This window comes from Guyanagaster necrorhizus, assembly GCF_019112545.1.
Source record: "Guyanagaster necrorhizus MCA 3950 unplaced genomic scaffold BT62scaffold_57, whole genome shotgun sequence".
Lineage (NCBI taxonomy): Eukaryota > Fungi > Basidiomycota > Agaricomycetes > Agaricales > Physalacriaceae > Guyanagaster > Guyanagaster necrorhizus.
This window is the reverse complement of record NW_025064936.1, coordinates 41,253-57,371: the sequence shown is the minus strand read 5'-3', so window position 1 is coordinate 57,371 and position 16,119 is coordinate 41,253. Positions and strand designations below refer to the sequence as shown.

At 48.8% G+C, this 16,119-nt stretch overlaps 4 protein-coding genes across 4 annotated transcripts; 3 read left to right on the top strand and 1 right to left on the bottom strand.

The window, feature by feature from the left end:
• Nucleotides 1-3,169: 3,169 nt before the first annotated feature.
• On the bottom strand, nt 3,170-5,427 carry BT62DRAFT_957539 (DUF21-domain-containing protein). The gene is made up of 13 exons (XM_043188416.1): nt 5,171-5,427; nt 4,977-5,112; nt 4,910-4,930; nt 4,811-4,849; nt 4,707-4,759; nt 4,469-4,557; nt 4,203-4,408; nt 4,088-4,143; nt 3,947-4,028; nt 3,776-3,882; nt 3,623-3,705; nt 3,449-3,560; nt 3,170-3,386 (listed from the first exon to the last, which is right to left on the bottom strand). Exons 1-13 carry the CDS (start codon nt 5,353-5,355, stop codon nt 3,251-3,253), a joined length of 1,305 nt encoding a protein of 434 aa, XP_043033457.1. The 5' UTR covers nt 5,356-5,427; the 3' UTR covers nt 3,170-3,250.
• A 2,334-nt stretch (nt 5,428-7,761) lies between these two features.
• Nucleotides 7,762-9,357, top strand: BT62DRAFT_957538 (homoserine O-acetyltransferase). The gene is made up of 3 exons (XM_043188415.1): nt 7,762-8,120; nt 8,176-8,349; nt 8,401-9,357. Exons 1-3 carry the CDS (start codon nt 7,936-7,938, stop codon nt 9,290-9,292), a joined length of 1,251 nt encoding a protein of 416 aa, XP_043033456.1. The 5' UTR covers nt 7,762-7,935; the 3' UTR covers nt 9,293-9,357.
• Nucleotides 9,358-9,823: 466 nt separating this feature from the next.
• Nucleotides 9,824-14,061, top strand: BT62DRAFT_1051958 (dynein heavy chain; the record flags this gene model as incomplete). The annotated part of the gene is made up of 13 exons (XM_043178535.1): nt 9,824-10,079; nt 10,135-10,404; nt 10,461-10,916; nt 10,975-11,544; nt 11,608-11,774; nt 11,833-11,910; nt 11,969-12,569; nt 12,622-12,752; nt 12,811-12,930; nt 12,989-13,210; nt 13,275-13,404; nt 13,456-13,553; nt 13,615-14,061. 13 exons carry the CDS (start codon nt 9,824-9,826, stop codon nt 14,059-14,061), a joined length of 3,546 nt encoding a protein of 1,181 aa, XP_043033455.1.
• Nucleotides 14,062-14,410: 349 nt separating this feature from the next.
• On the top strand, nt 14,411-15,790 carry BT62DRAFT_1013204 (uncharacterized protein; the record flags this gene model as incomplete). The annotated part of the gene is made up of 3 exons (XM_043178021.1): nt 14,411-15,164; nt 15,198-15,647; nt 15,711-15,790. 3 exons carry the CDS (start codon nt 14,411-14,413, stop codon nt 15,788-15,790), a joined length of 1,284 nt encoding a protein of 427 aa, XP_043033454.1.
• Between the last annotated feature and the right edge of the window lie 329 nt (nt 15,791-16,119).

Sequence of the window (16,119 nt, the reverse complement as noted above, 5' to 3'; positions counted from 1 at the left end):
AGAAGTCCGAGCAAAGTTCCAATGATGGAAGCGATTAGCTCAAAGAAGTCGTGATTGAGGTCGGCGGTTGTTACTGGCGGCATTCGGTTTCTCAGCACAATTGGGCTTGAGAAAGGGAAGGTGAAAGCTTCGAGCTAATTGTTAAGCCCAAGCGTCACGTGAACAGATACACGTGATAAACAGGTGTTCCTTCGCACTTCGAGGAATCACCTGAGTTCACTTATATATATATCCGAGCGATGTGACTCAAGGTCAGAAGTAGACTCGAGGTAGAATGGTATGAATAAACTTTAGCTCGAAGCTGGGGTATACCAGCAAGAGCTGTCGGTCTTAAATACTACATAGGTATCGCTAAGAATATAACTACTTATTGTGTCGTTCTGTGTCTATGGTGCCCGTTGCCCTTGGGCGTCGCTGTTGTACATAAAAAGGTAATTGTGCGTCGTCGAGCGTTGTCGTATCCAGGCGGTTCAGTTGTGCTTACTAAGCCTTTTCCCGTGGTCTTGTGCTATGACTAAGCATAAATAGGGGTAAAAGAGATAGGGGTAAAAGAAAATCGTAACACTGTACCAGTGGAAGGACATGAACTCCCTGGTCAGTGACCACTTCTACAACCAGAAGTTCCTCCTGGATCACAACCATGACTGAGGGGTCAGCCTTAACAGTGAGTAAGCAGTCAGAATGACTGCCTTGACCAGGGGGGTATTGTCATGATCATGACCATTTCACACCTTCATGATCTTCACAGTGCATGCTTTCCATGCCATTCCCATGCTGTTGTTGTCCAACAACCACACTTCACAGCCTAACATGCCAACATTGCTCATTATTCATTGTTTCAGGCATGCTTATCATACAAATACCAAATGCTTTACACATCTTCTAGGTATTATTAGAACACACTCTTTTGTATATAAGGTAGCTCAGCTGTAGCCTTAAGCTCCAGCTTTGGACTAAAGTTTATTCTTTCCAATCTACTAAGGTCCAACTCCAAGCATTGTCTGACTTGATTGTCTAAGCATCAGCTTACTCAGCTCACTCTTGTGCTGCTTGCCCAAACATGAAGCACAACCTTGAGTTTGGTCTTGTTTGTTATAGTTGGTTGCTAACAACATTGAACTGATTGTCATCTCTCAGGCCCATATCTGAAATGGACTCAGAGGCATTTGGTTGCTGTCTTTCACCAGCACATACATCTTTTGTACTAGTACAACTTTTATAGACAAAAAGCAGACTGATACTTAATCAAAATCAAAAGAGAGCAAGGAGTGTATGATGCTAAAATATGTGTATCCTCTGACAAGCCAGCATAGCTGGGGAAGCCAAAACCCCTTCTATGAATACTCCAAATCACCACTCCCCTTTTCAAGTGGACTCTTTGCTGGTGCTAAGCCAGAGAATGCCTCACTGGAAAATCTGTTGGCTCTGGCAGAACCCCTGCTGCAAGGCCTGCACTATGACTGGTGACTATGATCATTACTGAGACCAAGGAACCTAGCACTATCACTATCACCTGAAGGCCCACTATCTGACATCCCACCTCCATGGCAGCCAGAAAGCATGGAGCCATGAGAAGGCCTCAAACCAGCCATTGCAAGAGATCTGATACTATTTGAGAGAAAAAGCATAGATCTCAATCACTTTTTCAGCCAATGCAAGGCCTACTTTGAGGTCTATGGCATATATTTCTTGATGAGCACTACCAGCTTTAGTCTATATCAAGTTATTTTTTTACTCCTCATGGTTCAAAGAAAAGATGCACAAGTGATGGGACCATCAGGAACCCCATCTACATGACCAACACACTGGGTGATGGTGATACAGATTGTCTAGCTTTAATGCAGTGTAGACAGCTCTCAAAGTAACTTCAATGTTTCAATAATTTAGAAAGGACTAAAAATAGATCAATAATCTCGCTTCTTAGAGACATTCAAACCAATTTGTGTTACACAAATTGAAAACCCACCTGAGACAGCTTGGCAACCTTAATGGTCAAGCTTGAATTACAACCACCACCATCAATAGCCTCTTTGACTTCCAATGAAGCCCTTGACTGGAATAATATCTTGGCTATTGCAAAGAACATCTGGATTCTGAATAACCAGCTGGGTGAGAGGTTCAAATTGATTGACATCTTGGCTAATTGGTGCTAATATATCAGAATAACAATAGTGAGCCATTCCTTCATCTACATATGTTACCACTTGCATAGTTCTGCTCTGGCTATTCAAAACCTGTTCTGCATTGATGAGACTTGCATTGCACATTGGTTTGTGGGACAGTTAGGGTTTTGATAACAACACAGGGATAAAATGTGGTGAGATCATGGAGTTCTAGTCATATGCATAAATATCTGAATGGTCTCTTTCTAGAGGTTCCTTCACCTCTCATTAACCAAAGTGTTAGATACAGAAGATGTATATTCCCTCTGATTCAATCTTCTCTGGCATGCAATTGTTTGGTGTGTACAATGAAGAGGCTGAAGAGAAGAAGACTGAGATCCTGATGTATGTGAGGCTGTTGCAGTTCTGCACATTCACTACCTCCTGTTCAGATAAAGCAATTGGATGCTCAGTATTCACAGTGTTGCAGTGGTCTCTCAGATGTAAGCACTAGACCTTAGTCAAGTGATGGGTTTGACAATATTGAAAGAGTTGGTACTTGCTGAAGTGATACAAAGTGTCAAACTGAAGCAGTCATGAGAGATCAATTAGCAGTGGATAGTGGCTCTCTGGTGTGTATAATAAGTATGGTTGGTTATATAAAGAGCTGGGCCATCTGAATCTTGTGCCACCTGAGGTACCACTGTTAGTATCAGATGAAGAGACTTGGCTCTAGTGAGGTGCTCCTAGTGACTCACCTTATTTTCTTCTGCTCCTGCTCACATTGCCATACCCTGGCACCTTTTATCCTCTTTTTCACCATTGATCTTTTTTTCCCCTTTTACTATGATGTCATGTCTCCGACCTACTACTTCACTCAGGCAATATGTTTCTAACTCTATTCTCCAGTTGAAGATCCACCTGTTTTATGCGAACCCGATCACGATCGGTCTTAACCTCTTTTTAACCTTGTATTTTTAGCATCCTTGCCGTAATCCATTGGAGCACGGTCAAGGTTCCACCAGATGTCCAAATTTATTGTAATGGCACTACATACACCCATAACCAAAAAAAAAAAAGTTCAGGAATAGATTACAAAAAAATAGCAAAAGCAAAGCAAAAAAACGTTTCCTTTCCCCGTGATGCTGCTATTCACCCCTCGGTGACTGACTAAGCGCTCCCCCAAATCCATAGTCCACAATACTCCGATCCCGGCCAAGCAGCGGCGTCCGTTCAGTGGGCGTACCAACCGCCGAAACGCGACCACGCTCACGCTCGACAATCCTATCAACAAACAGTTAGGATATATAAAGGAAAAAGAAAAAACGCGCAAGGACGTCAGTTACCCCCTCATGATGGCGGCCGTCGTCATCCGCTTTGCCTTCCTCTTGTGCACGTTATCGTCGTAGCGGTCGGTCTCGTCGACGATTTCTTCCGATATGATCTCTTCGATGATATCTAGGGCGCTTCCGTCACTTGGCATGCACTTTCTGCTGAGGTACAGAGGGGTAGTTACGCACCTTCGAGTGTGATCACTCCGATGGCTCCGCCGGCGATACCGGGGGTGCGGGATATCAGAATCAGGTGCGCCCGGCCTGTTTGGCTGTGAAAACGAAAAAAAAAAAGTGTCAATATTCCATGTTGCTTGCTTCACGTGTCGAAGATGTACGTACAAATAGTCCAGTGCCTGAAAACAGTTTATCGAAGGATGCGCCTCGGGAAGAATGGATAGAGGGAACCTGGATACCGGAAGCGCCTTTGCGGGATCGTATGTGAGAAGCTAATAAGGGACGGGACGTCAGAGGACAGCGTCAGCTGCTATCGCCACTGGAACGGAACTGCACCTTCTTCACCAACAACAGACCTGTGAATGACAATGGGTTTCCCGGATCGTGTATGGGGATTCGCGAGTATCCGCTCGTCAATCTGGTGTAATGCTCGGCGGGGCGGAAATAGAAAGGCTCAAAGAGGGGGAGGGGGCGCACATTGTATCGATCATCTTGTGGTCGAGTATAGTATCCCTGCTCAGGGTAACCACGTCCTGCGATATATCACACTATGAGTACATACGTGTACAGTGTCTGGGAAGAATACACATACCTCCATACGCGTCATGATGGTCTCGACATTCTTCGAATTGAGCTCTAGGACACCACTGAGAATCGATATCTCGTCCTCTCTCAGCGGTTCCTCCCCCGTGCGGTGGAACTGCAGAAAGGACTTTAGTTCTGCTTTTTTGTAGGTGTGGGTCTCGTTCGTGCCGAGGACGAGGTCGAGGAGCTTGGCTATAGGCCATGCTACGGGCGCTACGAGGATTATGTGTGGGTGTGTTGATGAGGGGACTACAGCAGCGTATCATCACTCACCAAAGACGTACATCAACACCAAGACAAACGGAGTGCATGCTGCACCAATAGCAAGGCCATAGCGGACACTCAGTGATTGAGGAATTATTCTGGAGCATGTATAAATAGAGAGTATCTATGATGGCAATACCAACTTACTCTCTGGAATTGAATGAGTCGCGTATGTCAGAAGAAGAGACGCGTACCCGAATATCACTTTGACGAAGCATGAGTAATGTTCAACAATGTGAGAGAGGACAATTCACCAATTGCCGTCGTGGAAAGCGCTACCGCAGCTACGCCTCCACCGATCTAGGATCATTAGCCAAGCAAAGGGACGCGAATCAGTGGGTTATCACGTACGACGCTGTCGAGGAAAATGGGCAGACTTTCGTTAACTATCTGTGGGGGGGATGAGCCCCAGTGTAGAATATGGGGGCGGGGTGGGGGGAGAAGACATACAACGTTACCAAGAAGGAGCACCTACACGATGTCAGACATAACAGAGAGATGAAAAGGTCAAACGCACGACCAGGACCCAATGTCTTCCTTTCCGCATAAGAGATAACACTTTCTTGGCATTTTTCTTCTCTACAGGATTCTCAGAAGATGTCGCCAGCACGCGTAGATGCAGCTCGTCGAGGCCCATTAGACCGAGAGTCAAGCTGCAGGGCGTCAGGAGGGAAAAAAGTAAAAAGGACGAGGTCCATAGAGTGAGCTCACCCAGCAAACACGCCCCCCATCAATACGAGTATCGAACTTATGATAATCTTCCACCAGAATTCTGGAGAACCAGGCTCGACACCGTGGACATGTTTGCTTAGGTTCTGTGCTGAACCCTGGTTGAGGTACGGCAGAGCATAAATGAGTCGGTTAAACAGCAGAAGAAGGATGGGCCGAGATTTCATGAAACGGAACTGAGAGAAATGAACGTGATCTTTTGGGGTGAGGAGCACAAGTGATCTTTCCTTGGCGACGCGGGGTTGCTTGAAAAAGGAAATGGGAGAAATAGGGGCGTCAACGATACGCCACTCTTCGGACCGAATGCCGTATTAGGCGGCCGAATGACAACCGATAGCAAATTTTGCTATCAGCGTGTATACTGCATAATAGAATCAGTCAAGGTGAGTCCTTATTGCCATAGCATAATGTAAAGGTGGTTTCGCCACCGAACGATAAATGTCATGGAGACTTGTACGTTCATGACATGCAGAACATGCGCATGGTAACAATGTCCTCTACATACTCTTTGGATTGAAGCATCGATGAAGCGCTAAAATATAAAGCTGTAAGCTTTAGTGAAGATAGGTGGGGGTTCCATAACACTGGTATTTGACAGAACGATACAAGAGACCTGTACTGGAACCGTCTCACGGAATGTCACAAGAAGCGCATTCCGTACAGGCGAATGAATACAGGGTACGAACTATTGCACACGATGCAACCTCCAATACTACATGTTCGTCGTTTCGTCATTTGCACGAGGCAAAGGAAACAACCGTAGACGGTTTCATCATCTCTTGGCGGCCTTGTCCACATGTTCCGCTGCCTGTTCGGCGGCGCATATGAATCCGGCCGGCAAAAATGGCTTGGCTCCGTGGACTTTAACAGGCGGACAGTATGGAGCTCGGAGCACCTTTAACATCGAAGCGCCTACAGTCCAAAGGGATAAATGATGAGCGCCGAGTCATCCACACGCGGAGGTGAATAGGGTGACCGTGAAGTACTAGGGGATACAGGATTCTTGGGCGCTGGCTATTGATTGTTGTCCGCGGGCTCAGCAAGTGTTTTGCTCCAACATGACTGCAGGTATTGGTGATTACACCGAGATCGGAGCAAACGCTATGAAGCGCTCGTTCATCCCGTGCCAATCGGTATTCAGTATTGCACTGCGCAAGGTAATAGCATGATTCGGGCGGGGGCACTCGGAACCTCGGAAAGAGAACTATAGGAGCGAGTTGAGGACATAGCCAAGGCAGACGTCAATATGTTTTACTCATGACAGGCAGCATTCGGGAGGATTCCCCACTGCTTAATAGTCATCTTCGTCGTCTCCGTGACGAAAATTATCTACTTCACGTCTTGAATTCGAGAGCCGACTGTCCGTTGATGGATATCCGCGGGAAGGGTACCGAGCATTTAAGACGTATCTATGGCCAAGTCTGAAGCGCCAAGGTCTAGCACTGTGCGTTCAGTTAATGGACTTTCCCGCAACGGCTGGAACGCTTTCTGAGCTCCGACCTGAAACTGAATCGTCAAAAATGATCACAAAATTAGATGTATGGGCGCACCCTGTGCTAGGTCGACAGTTCTCGACTGGCCAAGCTTCGGAAGTGAGTAGGCTGCGGAATATCAACATAGAACCACGGTGCGTAGGGGAAAGGAGGGGTCAGACATCCAGCTTCCTCGGGGCAGAGATACTTTTGCACTTGCTAGGCGACGGAAATCCAGGTGTCCTACGCTAGCGCTCGCCTCGCAGATGTCGCCATCCTTTCAAATCAGAGTAGGGCAGTCTCATTGACAGAGAAGCGTATATACCGCCTCCTGAAGTCATGTCAGCGACAAAGACGCGACCGAGCACAATAAAGAACATACTAAACGTTATTGTCCTGCATAGACTCAACGACACTGTCCATACACCATAAGACAAGCCAATTGGCCTCAATTACCCATGGTATAATTCCCTAACAACGAACATTGGCCTCCTTCATCGAAGATTGGGACTGCACCCAGGCGATATTGGGGGTTCACAAGGGCTGAAGATAGGTCATCACTACAACCAGCGGTGAAAATCCAATATTAGACCGACGTCGACACCGCAGTCATTCAATGCTGCCGGTGGCGCGAATGGGGCGTGAACAGACGGACAGATCTACGAGAGCCATTTGTGTCACAGGAGCGGGGGAAGATACCTTGGCAAGAGGTTATGGTGGCCAAGATGATAGAGTTGTTTGTTAAGCATGCCAAGTAACACCATCTCGCACCGACAAGCCCTCACCTAACAACACAATGAACATCCACCAACATTCAAACACCTTATTCAAACTCATGAAACAGTTCTTTAACATATAATATTAGGCAAAATAACCGTTATTTCCAGAATTACTACGATAACTACACTTTTCTTCCTCAGATGCTGAGTCACATCTTCACAGAAAGAAGTGATTAAGGAGGGGGGGGGTTCCAAAAATTGCTAAAAGCCGAAGCTAATAGACGGGTTCGGATGTATAATTTGCAATCAGCAAAATAACTGTACCTCGGTAAAGACCTCACTGGTGACAGTAAACCCTAGCACAAGAGATAAGAAATCTCTACCGTGGGAGACTGCATTATATACTCTGAAAGTCGTGCACAGACCACTTCCCAATCAAGAATATGCGCACGGACCATTTGGGCGCACAAGGGCGAAATCCATAACACGTAAGTTATGCTCGGTACATTGACTCCAGCACCGAGTCTCTTCGAAACAGTTACCTCAGATCGGTAGCATGGCGCGGTTTGATGACCTGATTTCGCAATCCTACTTAATCGTTCCATCCTTCACGTTTGAATGCGGTACAGAGCTGCAGGATGTGCCCGTGGCGTACAAGACTTGGGGGAGTCTGAATGAGGCAAGGGATAACGTCATGATTATTTGCCACGCATTTACTGGGAGTGCAGATGTAGAGGACTGGTGCGCTCTCCGATGGTCAGATTGCTGAGAAATGAAAAGACCAATTAATTTACAGGTGGGGACCCTTAATGGGTTCAGGAAAAGCCTTCGACCCGAAACGATTCTTTATTCTGTGTGCCAATGTCATTGGATCTCCATACGGTACGGTTTCGCCTATATCCACTAACCCGAAGACAGGCAAGCCATACGGACCGGAATTTCCTGCGTCGACTATACGAGATGATGTTCGGTGCGTGTTATTCTTTTTCTAAGGAAATATTACGCTGATATGCGCGTTTAGGCTGCACAAACATGTCCTAGACCATCTGGGCGTAACATCTGTCGCAGTAGTCATTGGAGGATCCATGGGGGGCATGGCTGTCCTCGAATGGCCCTTGTGCACGCCTCCGAACTACATTCGTCACGTCATCCCTCTCGCCACCTCTGCGCGCCACTCTGCATGGTGCATTAGCTGGGGGGAGGCCCAGCGCCAGTCTATTTACAGCGACCCTCACTACGATGACGGCTACTACGGCTCACAGCCAGCCTCTGGACTCGCGGCAGCACGCATGGCCGCTTTGCTCACCTACCGTTCTAGGGATTCCTTCGAGAGCCGTTTTGGGAGGAAGTACCAGCTCACGCATGACTCACGCCCCCAATCGCCCGACCCGGTGTCAGCGCACAACGACGGTCATCGAAACTCACGCAATGGGGCCCCGTCGCCGCCTCCGAATATCTTTTCGGCGCAGAGCTACTTGAGGTACCAGGGGGACAAGTTCACCGCGCGTTTCGATGCGAATTGTTACATCCACATCACGCGCAAGATGGATATGCATGATCTGTCGAGGGGACGGGAGACGCTCGCGAGAGTGCTTTCTACCCTGCCGCCGCGCGCACTGGTGATTGGAGTCGAAACCGATGGTCTTTTCACAACGACGGAGCAGCGCGAGATCGCTGCGCACATTCCCGAGGCGGAGCTTGTCATTATCCCCTCGCCAGATGGACATGACGGGTTTCTGCTGGAATTTGAAGCGATTAACAGGCACGTGTTGGACTTCTTGAAGAGAGAGTTCCCGGAGGTATATGCACTGGAAGTACATGAGGAGGAAGCGCAGGATGGAGGAGGCTTCGAGGTGAAGAAAACGAGCCTATTTGGAGAGGCTGAAGACGAGGTAGATATTACAAAGTGGTAGAGAAGATCTTAGAAATGTTTTCGGTATCCTGCCCTCAATTATTCTTACTGTTAACAGGTTATGTGAAAGCCCACATCGTTTAGTATCTATCAGAAGTGGGCCAGCGCAATTGAGGCCGGGGCATCTGCTGGAATTGAGGAATTGAGGCTTGTCGGCGCCGCGTCCCGAGATCCGCACTTCACCAGATGTGGCTGTGTGATGTATCTCTGCAGACTGGGTGCCAAATAAACCCTTCCCTGGCACTCTCCACGACGCTGAAATATTCCTACGGCACGACGACGCGTGGTAGCCTCGTTTAAGCTGCGAGTGCGACATATTTTCCAAATGTAAGCTTACTGCAACCGCTGCGACAGACAAATGGATCCTGAACACGGTTTTTTCCAGCATTATTTCACCAGTTACCGTCGCACTCTACCTCGGCGAATTGCTGCGACCTCCTTTGGGTTCTGGTCCCGCTCGGCGTCGTCGAAAAGCGGGAGAAACTCGGCAAGATCCTCTTGTGAATCCCTTCCGTCTCGTGGTAGAATCAACATGGAGCCGCCATTGACACCGCCGACGAATGGACATACAAATGACCCGCCGCCACCACCACCCGTCGAGCCGGCCGTTTCGTTCGACCCGGAAGTGTTCCGCAGCTATCTTCTGGCCTTGCTGCCACCGTTAATTGGTGCGGCACCGGCGGAGCTCGATTCTCTGTTCGACGACGAGTTCAATGACCGCGTAACACGATTCAGCTCGGAAGGTGGTGGGGTCATATACGTCGTGAAAGCAAAAGATGAAGTCGAAGGTGCGTGCTTCATTTAATTGTTGTACGAGCTTCTCTAAGATTCTGCTTGTGGTAGAGGAGGCCGTGCAGACATACAGTTACCAGCTCACCACGCAATTAACGTATCATCCATCACATCTGACGACACTGGCGTTGATTAAACGCGGGCCGACTCTCGATCCCATGGTTCCATTGGCGACGCAGCTTCACTTTTTGAACCTGTTTGGCGGCGACGAGACGCCGTACGAGAGTCTGCACGCAGTGGTGAGCTGTGGTGTCAAGCCATGGTTCGATGCGTTCGTCGGCTCTCGTGGCGGAGGAAAGAACGGTGGCGAGGGCAAGATGGGTGAGCAGCTATTATTCCTTGGTCGTCTCTTTTTCCATTTCACCCCACTCTCGCAGGTATACCCATGACCAAGAAGAAATTTGCCGAACTCGAACTCTCCCTTCTTCACCTCCAACAAAATGTAGAAATACCAGAAACGAATCTGACAATACATCCTGTGATACAACGTGCCGTCGAGCAGGCACAGGTAGCCGGGATGCGACCCAATATCTCCCACATACCCGCCAAGATTCTTAACGATAGTGGATTCCTCAACACGTTACACGGACACGTCAATTCGTGGATCAAAGCAATACAAGCCGTTACCAAGCTATCGAGGGACGTCAACTCGGGGACGGCATCGCAGGAAATCAATTTTTGGCTTAGTCTCGAGCGGGCGTTGGAGGGCATCGAAGCACAGCTACGGAGCGAGGAAGTGAATATGGTTATGGAATGTCTACGGAATGCTAAACGGTTTCGCGCTACTGTGAGTTTTGTTGCTGATACAGGATTGAAGGACGCCACGGATCTAGGTAGGGTTTCCTCTCAGCTCGAAAGACCGACCGTACACTGATTTGCTGGCTCTTACAGTACACAAGTATAACCAGCTAATGAAAGATTTCCCTCTGAACGAACTCCTCTCCGCCACTGACCTCGACAAAGTGCAAGAATCCCTCGTCCTTATTTTTGGGCACATTAATCGCAAACTCCGACTGTCCCCCTATCCTATCCGACGGGCCCTCCCCCTCGTCGAGGCCATCTCCCGAGACTTCAATGACCAACTGCTACGCATTCTCACCTCCCACCGTCTACCATATACCCCTTACGAAACCTTCGACCGCCTGCTTGCACAGACGATGAACATCTTCCGGACCTGGGATGATTTGATGAAAGAGTTCACGAACGTCGCCCGCGAGGTGACGAAGAAACGCTCTGAACGGTTTATACCGATCAAGGTGATACCTGCACATGCGAAACTTCAGGAGAGAACGCGGTACTTGAGAGACTGGAGAAAGCAACACGAACAGCTGGCGGTCATGACGGGACCAACGAAGGGTCTTGGTATGGGCATGGAGATAGGAGGAGGGATGGACATGGAGGAGGAAGTCAAGGAGGCGTACGAGGTTGTTAAGCGGATCGACGTGCTGGATGTCTCCGTTGGTTAGTTTTCCTTCTTGTTGGCTTTTCCTTTGATGAACTTGCGGTTTATGCAATCATTCGCAGAGGGCACGGAGATCTGGGTGGCTGCTGAGAACGCGTATAATGAGCGCGTGTCAAGGGTGGAGAACCAGATAATTGCGCGGTTAAGAGATCGACTGGGTACGGCGAGGAATGCGAATGAGATGTTCCGGGTGTTCTCAAAGTTTAATGCGCTGTTCGTGCGGCCGAAGGTGTCTTTCATTTTTTTTCTTGTGTGTTGATGACCCTGGCTCAGTCGTGATTGTTTAGATCCGAGGTGCCATTCAGGAGTACCAGACCCAGTTGATAGATTCAGTGAAAGAAGACATCAAGCATCTGCACGATAAGGTTGGCCATCATTCCGTTCCTCCGCCCCTTTAATTTCTGGCTCATCGTTCTCCTGTAGTTCAAAACCCAGTACCGCTATTCCGAAGCCTACCACATGTCCCAAATGCGTGACCTCCCGCCTATCGCTGGTGCGATCATATGGGCGCGCCAAATCGAACGGCAACTCCTCACATACATGAAACGGGTAGAAGACGTACTCGGTAAGGGCTGGGAGCTCTACGCCGAAGGACAAAAGCTCCAGTCTGAGAGCAGCGCGTTTCGCAAGAAACTGGACACCCGACCTGTGTTTGATGCGTGGCTGCAGGATATCAACCGGCGGAATCTGGGTGTCGATGGACGGCTATTTGAGATTGTGCGACTGCGCGGGACGGGTGGTGGTGGCGGTGGTGGGGCGTTCGCGTACCAACTGGCGGTGAACTTTGATCCTCAGATCATTACGCTCTTCAAGGAGGTGCGGAACTTGCTGTGGTTGGGTTTCCAAATCCCACATTCGACCACGAATATGGCGAAGGATGCGAAGAGGGTGTATCCGCGTGCCGTGAGCTTGATGGAGACTGTAAGGACGTACGGTCAGACGCTTGATTTGGTGGAGAGGAATGGGGGGATTGAGTGGTTGGTTGCGGAGTACCGGAATGAGGCGCAGCGAATGATCAATAAGGGTAAGGTTCCTTAGTTCTTTGGTGGGTTGCACGTCCCTGACAAATGCTCTAGGGATGAATATTCGGTGGGACTACTTTGTGACTCAGTACGACACGGGACGGTATGTCACTGGCAGCGATGGTCGTGACAACCGACAGATGCAGTTCGTTCGAGAGTTCGCCAGTGTTATTTCGGTGCTGCAGGTTGGTTGGTGCTCGCATAACGGTGGCGCCATAGTGCTAATCCAATCCCACCTCACAGGACAAGACGAATAATGTCATTGACCTATACAAAGATATCCTGCGCTCCATCGAAGACTTGGGTACGTGCTCGTATACCAACGAGGCGTTTTCTGAGCTTCTGAGCCGGATACAGGCTGCTGTGCGTTGCTTTTTCTACGTTTATTTCTGAACTGTACTTATTATAAATCGTCGTTCAGATTGACCGACTGAACTTGGAAGGCTATGCAAACCTGGACCACTGGGTTGCTGAGGTCGACAAGTCAATCGAGAAGATCCTTCTACAGCGGTTGACGCAAGTTATACATGTCTGGTGTCAAGAATTTGACCGGACGGATGATGGAGATACGCGGAGGGAAGCTTTGCCCCTGCGGGATATTACGAACAAACGCCGGGGTGATAAGCGTATAAAGGAGGAGAAGGTATGGCGCGCTCCCGATTTGAGTGTGTACGATGGATGTTTTTTTGACTGACCCGTATGTCAAGTTTTTGGAGGCCAACATGACTCTGAAGCCTCTGGTGCATGAAATACGTATACAGAATCAGGTCATCTTCTTGGACCCGCCGATAGAGCACGCCCGCGCTTCGTGGATCCACCAGTTGCATCAATGGCTAGGTGAAGTAATTCTGTTTCTTTTGGGTCTTGTGCCTGACCTACTGTAATAAGGTGTCGTCTGTCGACTACGGCGAATACAAAGCTCACGATATGAGATTGGTCTGCAAATGCAAGGAGGCACCGTGTCCGAAACGACATATACGTCACTGGTACGCACGCTCCTTTGATCTCAGAGCTGTTGGTTCGTGTACTTATGCTACGTCCTCACAGCTCACCCAGCTGCATAAAGATAGCCTAGAACGACCTTTTACGCTCATCGAAGCCAAGGTTCAGCAACTGAAGGATTATGTGGCGAAGTGGCTTCAGTTTCAGTCGCTATGGGACCTGGAAGCGGAATACGTGTTCAGTCGGCTGGGAGACTCGCTAGCGCACTGGCAGCAGCTGCTGACGGAGATCAAGAAGGCGCGCTCGACGTTCGATACGTCCGATACTCAGAAGAGCTTTGGGGTGTGTGTCGTTGATTACGAGCAGGTGCAGGCGCGGGTGAACGCGAAGTATGATTCGTGGCAGAAGGATATCCTCAGTCGGTTTGGAGCGAAGCTTGGTAATGCGATGAAGGAGATGCATGCGGCGATTCTGAAAGCGAGGAATGATTTGGAGCATCATTCGATAGAAGGACTCGTTGGTGGCGGTGGCCCGGGGGCGAGAAGGTTCTGATCCGATCACTCATTTGTTCATTTTATCGTTCCGTTCATTCTCTGCTTTTTTTTCTATGTGGTCTTTCCGTTTTCAACGCTCCTTCACTATATTTTTTTGCATTCTAATGACCTTGTAATGATATTTTCTTTCTTAAATTCTCGTCGATGTCGGTGTTTTATTTTTAGGGTTGCGCTGTTCCACGTGATATGCCGCTATTCCATTAAGCCGGCCTCCTATTTTTGTCTTCTTTGGGCGTCACTCTCACTGGTACCACCATTAGGTATATGACCGGATTGTTAAGTTGTGAGTCTTTTATTTGATAGAATAAAACTGAACTAATGAAAATGAATCCAGGATTTTTGTCTCAATGTCCAGCAACTCAATTCATCTACCTCAAGAACTTATTGACTGTATCATCGACACCCTCTGTGACGATAGAGCTGCACTTTTGTCACTACATGGTGCTTCAAGGTGCTTCAGCAATAGAGCATGCTCTTATATCTTCCGTACCGTCTCCCTCCGAAGTGACCTACTACCGAGATTCGTCGAGCTGTGCTCCCAGTCCCCGAGAATCCTCCCCTATATTCAGGACCTCCACGTGTCAGATTATACACATGAGATGGACGAATCACTCCGTTGGCTACCAAACATACACAGCATCTCAGTTGTAGATGGTCCCGCGACGTTTGTTGCCGTCATTTTTCCCACCATCACATCGCTCGCACTCCGAAACGTCGCGTTTCCCAGCCACTTGGAGTTTGATGGGTTTCTTCGGCGGCTGTCGAGGCTGAGGCATCTGTCGCTTATGGATGTCTCCGTTCCGCGATATTGCAGTCCGCCGCTGACGGTTGAGAAGTACGGCTTTGTGCTCGAGTCTCTGGAGGTGCATTGCCGGGCGTCGATGAACGCCGTTCGGATAACGTCCGAGAATGACATGTGTCCCTTGGTGATCTCGCGCGCGTTGAAGAAATTGACGGTCGCTATCAGCGTCGTTGATTTCCTGCCGTTCATTCTGAAAAGACTCTCGGAAAACGGCGGTCGAATCAAAACTCTGTGCATAGGCCCAAGTATCGCTAAAGACTTCCAGACAGGCAGGTTATTCAACGCTATCGACGTGAGACGTCATTCTTTAGCTAATTAATTTGTCTCTCAAGGTCCAGCGAATTGGTCTGGCATACCGTGCCGCGACACGCTTTCCGACCTGCAGCATATATCCCTTACGGTGATAGACATGCCGAATGTGAACCCCATCCCGTCCATACGCTGGCTCGTCAACTTCCTCAGCCACGCCCCCGTGCCTAGCGCCCTCTTCTCCCTCACGCTCACCATTGCCTTCTCCAGAACGAGCAACGGGTATTTCCTCATCTTCAACCAGGGCTCTATCTGGAATGACGTGGCGGCGGCGCTGCCGGCGCTCGCGCGGTGGGACATCCGCCTGACCAACTGGGATGCGATGAGGGATTTGGAGTTTCGGACGTTGTCCCCCGCGTCTGGGGCTGTGAAGCGGCTCATTGAGAAGAAGCTGCCGGGTTCGGGGCTGTGGGGTGTGACGAGAGTGGGGGTGGATTATTTCCCGGAGGGGTATAAACGAGTTAGCGGGGGCAGTGCGTATTCTTTTTTTGTTTTTTTCGCGGTGGTGATGCGATTGACCTAATTTTTTTTTTTAGCTTCTGTTCGAGAGTCTAGGGCGGCGAATATTTTTGCATCGACGCTCAATGGTGGGGTCATTCGGTTTCGGTTGGTATAGATGATATTACAGTGCTTTGGTACTAATATCAGGTTTGGGAGGGGCTAAGCTTATGCTGTTCGGACGGTCCGTGATTGATTGATCGTCTGCTAATCGTTTTTCCTATACCATATACATTCCAGTAGAACTGTGAATATACGTTAACTGAACGGGCAAGGGTTATACAGCATGTTTCTGTAATCTATCCTTTTGGCTCGATCAACAGGAGTGTGTATCAGTATAATAAGATTTCAAACTTTCCCATGTCTTCTCCTATAGTTTGTCGAACCGCGCGCATGCTTCTGTGGAAACTCGATTCTAATTTCACTCCAACATCTGTCTCAAAGTCA

Excerpts from the sequence above, each read along its gene's own strand:
- BT62DRAFT_957539 (XM_043188416.1), bottom strand. The coding sequence starts at position 5,355 with ATGAAATCTCGGCCCATCCTTCTTCTGCTGTTTAACCGACTCATTTAT. Across the intron at positions 4,029-4,087 it reads CACAAGATGATCGATACAAT|ATTGACGAGCGGATACTCGC; the intron begins GTGCGCCCCCTC and ends GCATTACACCAG. Across the intron at positions 3,883-3,946 it reads GTCTGTTGTTGGTGAAGAAG|CTTCTCACATACGATCCCGC; the intron begins GTGCAGTTCCGT and ends GTCCCTTATTAG.
- BT62DRAFT_957538 (XM_043188415.1), top strand. The coding sequence starts at position 7,936 with ATGGCGCGGTTTGATGACCTGATTTCGCAATCCTACTTAATCGTTCCA. Across the intron at positions 8,121-8,175 it reads AGTGCAGATGTAGAGGACTG|GTGGGGACCCTTAATGGGTT; the intron begins GTGCGCTCTCCG and ends ATTAATTTACAG. Across the intron at positions 8,350-8,400 it reads ACTATACGAGATGATGTTCG|GCTGCACAAACATGTCCTAG; the intron begins GTGCGTGTTATT and ends ATGCGCGTTTAG.